This window comes from Vespa crabro, chromosome 2, assembly GCF_910589235.1.
Source record: "Vespa crabro chromosome 2, iyVesCrab1.2, whole genome shotgun sequence".
Lineage (NCBI taxonomy): Eukaryota > Metazoa > Arthropoda > Insecta > Hymenoptera > Vespidae > Vespa > Vespa crabro.
Window position 1 is genome coordinate 1,022,501 of NC_060956.1, and position 7,500 is coordinate 1,030,000.

The 7,500-nt window shown below is 47.6% G+C and overlaps 1 protein-coding gene across 8 annotated transcripts in view; it reads left to right on the forward strand.

Annotated features, from left to right (window-relative positions):
- LOC124422086 (mucin-5AC) overlaps positions 1-7,500 on the forward strand; it is a 186,889-nt gene that overhangs the window by 178,271 nt on the left and 1,118 nt on the right. For 6 of the 8 annotated variants that reach the window (XM_046958031.1, XM_046958029.1, XM_046958028.1 and 3 more), the window contains 10 exons: positions 1-769; positions 877-3,054; positions 3,161-3,478; positions 3,677-3,743; positions 3,843-4,261; positions 4,343-6,337; positions 6,408-6,530; positions 6,678-6,844; positions 6,948-7,162; positions 7,247-7,500. The exon at positions 1-769 is cut by the window's left edge and continues 1,118 nt beyond it; the exon at positions 7,247-7,500 is cut by the window's right edge and continues 1,118 nt beyond it. In XM_046958031.1, coding sequence (XP_046813987.1) covers positions 1-769; positions 877-3,054; positions 3,161-3,478; positions 3,677-3,743; positions 3,843-4,261; positions 4,343-6,337; positions 6,408-6,530; positions 6,678-6,844; positions 6,948-7,162; positions 7,247-7,500 — 6,505 coding nt within the window. The remainder of the gene's footprint in view (positions 770-876; positions 3,055-3,160; positions 3,479-3,676; positions 3,744-3,842; positions 4,262-4,342; positions 6,338-6,407; positions 6,531-6,677; positions 6,845-6,947; positions 7,163-7,246) is intronic. The other 2 variants (XM_046958034.1, XM_046958035.1) reach the window with 2 other exon arrangements.

Genomic DNA, 7,500 nt, shown 5'->3' on the forward strand with positions numbered 1-7,500 from the left:
CGAACGAATCAGGCCAGCTCAACATGGTATCGACGGAACGAGCGCGTCTTCATCGTCCTCCTCCTCCTCCTCTTCCTCCTCCTCCTCCAACTCTAACAACTCCTCTTCGGGGAACCCTTGTACTTCGGCAAATCCACCTTGCAATCCGCGTCATGGATCCAGTCACATTCCTTCGTCGCCTCAGAATCTTCCGGCGCACATTCCTTCTCCGCATCTTCCCTCCGCAGCTTCCTCCGTTCATGGACAACACCCTCAGCAGCAACAACAACAGCAGCAGCAAGGCCAACAACATCACACTCGAATAAATCCTTCGCCTCACTCGGCCAATCCAAACGCCTACAACAACGCTCGCACAATCCTCTCGCAAAGCGGGCCTTCGCCGTCCTCCTCGTCGTCTTCGTCGTCAAACCATCCGCAACAGATGATACCTCCTACGGGCTTAAGCGGTTATCATCCAATAGCTTCGCCCCACGAGCCACCTCGTCACGCTACCCCATCGCCCCACAGACAATCTCCTCACGTATCGACGCTTCACAATCCTCACGCCTCCTCTCCTCATCCTACACCATCGCCCCACGCCGCCTTCCAACCGCATTCGCCGACTTACCCACCTCCTCCGCCACCGGCCAGGTCTACGCCGCACTCCTACAGCGTGCCGGCGACGTCTCAGCACTATCAGAATGCCGGATACAACGCTAGTCCTTACGCGCCTCCACCTCAGTCTTCGTACCATTCCTTTCAGAAGAGTCCGCAGCAGCCGCTGTCGCAGGTAAGAACGATTTACGGAGGTTACGGAGGTGTGACACCACTTGGAGCGACCAAATTTGTTATTAACCTTCTTAAAATTATTTCTTCTTTTTTATTCGCTGTCCTCAGTCGCACGGGAGTTACTACTCTCAACCAAATAGATCTCACAGCCAGTCATACGTCCAACCAACTCCTATGGGTGCACCGCCTCAACCGATTTGTCCCGGTGGAACGAATAGTAGCAACGGTGGCTTGACCTATCAGCAGAACAAAGCAGTAATGTACAATGGTGCCGACTCGAAAAGAAGTCCGGCGGAAATAGGTGGAAGTTACGCTTCTTACCGATCATCCTCGACTAACGTGCAGAGAAGCAATAACACGCACAATCTGCCACCGATCGCCGCCTTGTCCTCCTATCATTCCAACAAGAGAGAAACGGGAAATAAAGTGCAATCGATCCAACGACGAGTGCATTCTATCGGTGCAACGAACAAAGTCCCTGTCGTGACACCACCGAGCTCGGTTATGGTTCTTCCCCAAAGGATTCCGGAATACTCTTCGCTCCCAACGCCATTGAACCACGCGATACCGGTTAATGGGAGAACAACTAGCTCGGTTAACTCTACCTACGCTGGGAGATACGCTAACCAGCAAAATTATCCGGCTTACGCGACCACCATCGCGCCCAGTCATCACGGTAGCAATTCCTCGAGTAACACCTCGGTGACATCCATCGGTGCCACGGTTCGATCTTCCGTTCCGGCCCCTCCGGTACACGCCTATCAGTCTTCCGACACTACCGCTCACTTGGGATCCTATCATCACACTGTCAGAACTGCAGAGAGTTATCCGTATAAGGAACAATCCTATCAAAATTCCTCGGCACCGATGGTACCTGCTGTTCCAGGTACACCTTTACCGGCGCCTCCGCCACCACAGACCAACGGAATCAGGAAAAGAGAATCTCCTCTCGATCTTTCCGTGAAAACCGTAAAGACGTCTGCGGACTCGACGGCGCAGGACGATCTCGAGGCTTCTTCCACGGACAAGCACGCGAGTAATTTGAATCTAATGTCGCCGTCGACGATGTCGAGGAGTAGCAACGGTTCCAGGAGCATGGCTCCACCGGCTATTCAATCCTTAGCACCACCACCCATTGCTTCTTATTCTAATTACGATGCTAGAGTCTCGACCCGTGGCGTCAGGAGTTCGTCCATTCCTTCCGTATGTCCTCGAACGTCGACACCGCAGACAGTTTGCGCGCCGAAGGTCGACTTTTTGCCGGATTTCAATTCAACCCCGCTCCGACAACATCACGCTCCGCCACACGATAGTCCGATCCGTAGGAATACGGGTCAACAACTGTATGGGCCGCCACCACCACCGCCTCAAGCGCCTTTGCCCTCGCAGTATACGAACAACACTACTCCACTGCCTCATATGTCAACGTTCCAGAAGAGTTCACTGCCCGCAACGCCGGTATACGACGGGAGTCCAGCACCACCACCGCCGTCTTCATCGACGTCTTCGTCGTCTTATCTACCGGCCAATGATTCCTCGAGGTCTTCTTCTAGATATCCCGTGGTGGATCCCTCAAGGATGGGCCCGACAACACTGCCCCTCCAAGAATATCCTTCCGATCCCAGCAAGTATTATTTGGACACGAGGAACAAATTCGGTTCGCCGACTCAGAAAGATCATCGTGGTACCATCAAAAGATCCGGTGAAACTGTTTACTCTGGAACTGCTCCAAACAAACAGCCTAGATTGGATACTTGGAGAATAGCCATCGACAAGCAGATCGAGCAGAAACTCTCGACGGTCAGGTCGCCTCACGAGCAACAGAAAAGACAAGAGTTAAATTTGCCCGTTGCCATGCCGAATGGTACATTGATAGCACCAAGTACTTACGAGCAGAGATCGGACAATGGTTATTCGTCGTCGGATTCTTTGAGGTATCAACAAGCTTACTGTGATAAAAGGAATTACCCGGAGCCGAAGGTGGCACGTACCTCTCCTCCGTATAATCACCCACCTATCTCGAAAGCAACGAACGTACACGCGTTACCGCAGCAAGTCAATAGTCAGACTTCTTACTCGAATTATAGACAGAATCAGAGAACGGCTTGCCCTCCGGTTAGTTCGATGGCTACGCCTACGGTCGACCAACCGAGTAACACAGGCGCGGATAAACGAGTTTTGAGCTTGTTGAGGAATAGCCTTGAGAACAAACAGCAGAGGGAAGAACAATTGAACAGTCAACAGCCTATTTTGGTGAATCACAATCAACAGAGTTTTCAAAACAAGGTATACATTGTCGATTGTATTTTATTTATTCGTAGTTTGGTCATATAATGAGTGTTCCGTATTATCGTCTCGTCTTTTTCTTTTTTTTTTTTTTTCATCATCAAAGGTCGTCGCCCCAGTGGAGCCTAAAACGAATATAGGGAGACACAATTTATCGCCGTTTACGGCGGCCAGTTTGTTAGAACGGAACAGCAACACACCGCCGCATTACAAGTTCCATGTACCACGAGCCGTAGACTCGATCACTCAAGAGGCGGCCCCCCGTAGTATGTACGCTTCGCGAGTAAATTCATCTGCCACGCTACCTGGCAAAGAAGCTCTCTTGGGACCTCGGGGAGCCGAGAATCAAATTCACCGTGACAAGGATGACGGGCTTGCGGCCATATTGGCCGCGAAAATCAGGACAAAGGCGGAACTCAAACAGGTGAGGTATATTGTGACTGGTCTAGTCGAATTTATTCGGGTTAATAATTCTTGATAAATATTTTCGTTTTATTTAATATTCACACGACGTTTCTCTCTCTCTCTCTCTCTCTCTCTCTCTCTCTCTCTCTCTCTCTCTCTCGGGTATGATCGTACACTTGTTTAAGCTGTTTAAGAAGATATTACTATATCGAATTAGGTCGGCACCGGACAGTTCTTGGCAAAACCCGTAGTTCCTTCTCAAGATGTATCTTCTACGCCAAAAGGTAAGAATTATTCCTCTGGAAGAGGAAGAGTTCATTTTCTCTTTTTTTTTTTTTTTTTCTTTTTGTTCAAACACTCCTAACAATCGAAATGTGTTATAGAACTCGATAGCGCGGCCTCGACGTCAACTCCACAGTCCGGCTCGTCCGCGGGAAGCCCACCGAAATTGACTCGCGAAAAAGCGGCCTGTCTACCACCGAGGAGACGTTTGTTCTCGAGAACGGAAGAAGAGAATATGCCGATCGCTGCGACGACGGTACCCGTGTCAACCCCAACTCCAGCAGTTGCCTCAACGGTACCACCACGTGCCAGTGGTTTTAGAAGTTCCTCCGAGACCTCGGTCTTTGACTTCAGAGAGAGCGATTCGGAGGGTGAGATGCCGGTGTTGGAGCGTCAAACCCTCGAGGAAATGAGAAGAGACAGGAAGCAGTTGTCGAAGGTTCAACCTCCTATTCCCTTGAACGATGCCATGTGTATGAACATGGCTTCGTCCATGGATCTCGTGAAAATCGAGCTTAAGGTAAATCCCGAAAATCCATGAAATCTATTTGACGGAATTGCAAATGTTAATTCTATTATCGCTTATAATGATTATCTCTAGGAGAACGACAAGATCAACGAAGTCGATCCATTCTGGGCGGTAACCTGCGACAAGTTTATGGAACAATTGAGAGCCGGTGATGTTGTGAAGAAACGTGGACGAAAAAAGAAACTCGATGGAACCTCTTCGAAGATGGATGACACTGGTAATGATAGTAGCAAGGAGTCCGACCTTAACACTAACGACGCGACCGCTGACATAAAGATCAAAATAGAGGACATTAAAAAGGAGGTAGAAGACGTGGTAGAAGCGGTTGTCGATGAAAAGGTCGAGACCGCGGAAACTAGCAAAGACGATTTGAAATCACCCGTTTCGATAAAGATACAGGTTGAAGAGAAGGTCGCAGTAGTTGAGGCGAAGGAAAATGATAGGAGAAATTCCGGTGACGATTCCGACGAGGTACCATTGATCAAGCGAGCAACGAAAAAGAAATCGAAAAAGGAGGATAGCGATTGCGAGGAAGAAATCGTTTGTAGAAAGAGGAGAGTCCGAAGGGGTAGTAGGATCAAATTGGCATCGTCCAGTGGTAGCGAATCGTCCAGCGAGGAAAGCGACGTTAGTACGGAATACGGACATGGTTCATCGGTCGCTGACAGACTTCGTGCGAGGAAAAGGTCAGGGAATGGCGGAGAAAACGAGGGCATGAAGTTACGTTCGAGAGATACAACGCCGCAAAAGAATAAGACGGAAAAGGAAATGAAATCGTCTACCTCTAAAACCGTACCTTCGTCTCGAAAAGTAAAACCCAAACCATTGTTCGGTGATGGTAGCGATTTTAGGCCAGGCTGGGAGGAAGAGGTATACGTTTATAAAAAATCATTAAGAATGCCAACCAGACTAATCACCGTCTCGAAACCTTCGAGATTTCATAGGCTATCGACGTCTCTTCCCGATTTGGATCCTGGCTCTCCAGCCTTATCGGTCTCCATGGATAGTTCGGACGTTTGCTTAGGTAGAAAAAGACTCGTTGACAGCGACATAGAGTCCGAGTATAGTTTCAGTATTACTGGGCTCGGTAGTAAGATAGACGACGAAGAAGCTACTTCCTCGACGACGATATCTTGTCCTCCAAAGACAACGATTGGAAAACAAACAAGATTGGAAAACAATTCTATCGTAGACGTGCTCGCCCAAAAAGTTGGTACTGGTAAAAAGGATTCGAAGAGGAAACAACAGAAGGAAAAGTCTGAAAAGGGAACGAAAATCCTTCAAAAAGGAGGTAACAACGAACCTGAACTTCTTCCAACGCCAAGTCTTACTCCTCTTCTTGCTTCGGAAGCTCCTAAAACCCCGAAGGGCAAGTCCTCCTCTCCAATAAAGAATAAACCTTTAAAGCCGATCAAAGTTTCGGATTCATTCCTTTTGGGATATTTCCGTAAAGAGACAGTTAATAATTTCCGCGATACCTTTAAGAACAATCACGCGATACCGAACGAGTTCTCGACGTTCGTCTTGAACAGCAGAACGAGAACGGAAACGCGCGTTTTAAAGAAACAGACCACTATCAGAGAAGTATTTGGCGAGGATAGACCAGCGTCCGCTCCGCCTATGCAAAATCATGGCGACACTTCCCAAGACGATGATTCTCAAAACGAAGCTATGGAAAATACATTAGGAAAGCCTCGCACGTTGAAGCAAAAGGTAGTGTCCCGATTGAGAAACGCGGGTATCCTAAGAAGTCATAAGGCAATCGTCAATTCGAAGAGACATTTACTTATCGCTAAGAGAAGAAAGGATCTTCTGAAGTCTTTGGCCGAGAAGAAGTTGAAGCGTGTTAAAAAGGAAACGGAAGTGGAAGTGTCGAAAGAAACGAACGATACTCAGGAAGCTGAGAATAACGAGATAGAGGACGAGAATAACGAGTCCGAGGTACCGAACAAAAAGAAGTTAAAACTTCGAACGGGTAGGCGGAAATTCCGTTCTGGATTCGACTATGTTAGGAAGAAAAAGAGACCTTTGAAAAAGGATGACGCAGCACCTAAGGAAAGAAAAAGAGTATGTAGATCTTTTTGGTCGACTTTTATAAGATCGATTTGCAAGAATGATCATTAATCTTTTTTCGCAGCAGATATTGTCAAGACCGAGTCCAGAATGTGTTGCTGATATTCAGTCAGAGATCAGGACGTGGGTCATTAAAAAGGGTGTTGGAGAAACTATTTTACATCGTGCCGCCAGACTCGGTCATACGGTGAGTCAACATTTCTCTCTCTCTCTCTCTCTCTCTCTCTCTCTCTCTCTCTCTCTCTCTCTCTCTCTCTCTTGTTGTAATTTTATCTTGTTTTCGTTTCTGGGGTTTTATTTTGTTCGTAAACTTTTCGTAAACGCTTCGATACAGGATGTGACAGCCTATTGCTTAGAGAAACTCAACAGTGCACCTAGCCCGAAAGATAACGCGGGTTATACGCCACTCCATGAGGCATGCTCGAGAGGTCATTTGGAAATTGCCAAACTTTTGCTCGCTTATGGCGCGAATGCAAGCGAAAGTGCAAACGGAGGAATAAGGTTGGTAGAGATATGAAGTATGTGTTGAAAAAAAAAAAAAAACAAATAATATATGATATAAAAGGATCGTTTGGTCGAACTTTATTCCATTGTACATTATCAGACCACTTCACGAGGCTGCCGAGAGCGGTTCAACGGAATTGGTGCGATTACTTTTATCGTACGGTGCCGATCCTCTACTAGCTACGTATTCCGGACAAACACCATTAATGTTGGCGGTAGAAACTGAAGCTTACTCGATTCTCGAACAACATTTGGATGACATTCAGGGTCATAGCAGTACACCTTGGTCGTTCGGTGGACCTGCTTCGATCTTTGGTAAGTTCTAACTTTTCATTATTTCGTCGAGAGAGATTCTTGACAAAATGGGTGAAAGCGTCGTTTATTTTCTTTCCTCGATAGACCCAGAAGAAACTGGATATAATCCTTTGAGCGATCCACCCATGGATAGTCCGGAGCCTGAACTCGAGGAGATAGAAATGGAGGTGAGCGACGTGAACCTACCGGTCTTATTTTCTCTTACCAATGATTCGGACAAGTGGGTGCTCCTTCAAGATTTAATGGCAGCTCTCAGAATAAAGAGTCGCGATGCTCTCTTACGTCAAGTGAATCCAAAGGCACATACCGGACCACCGGCTATTGCTCATCGCGACGTC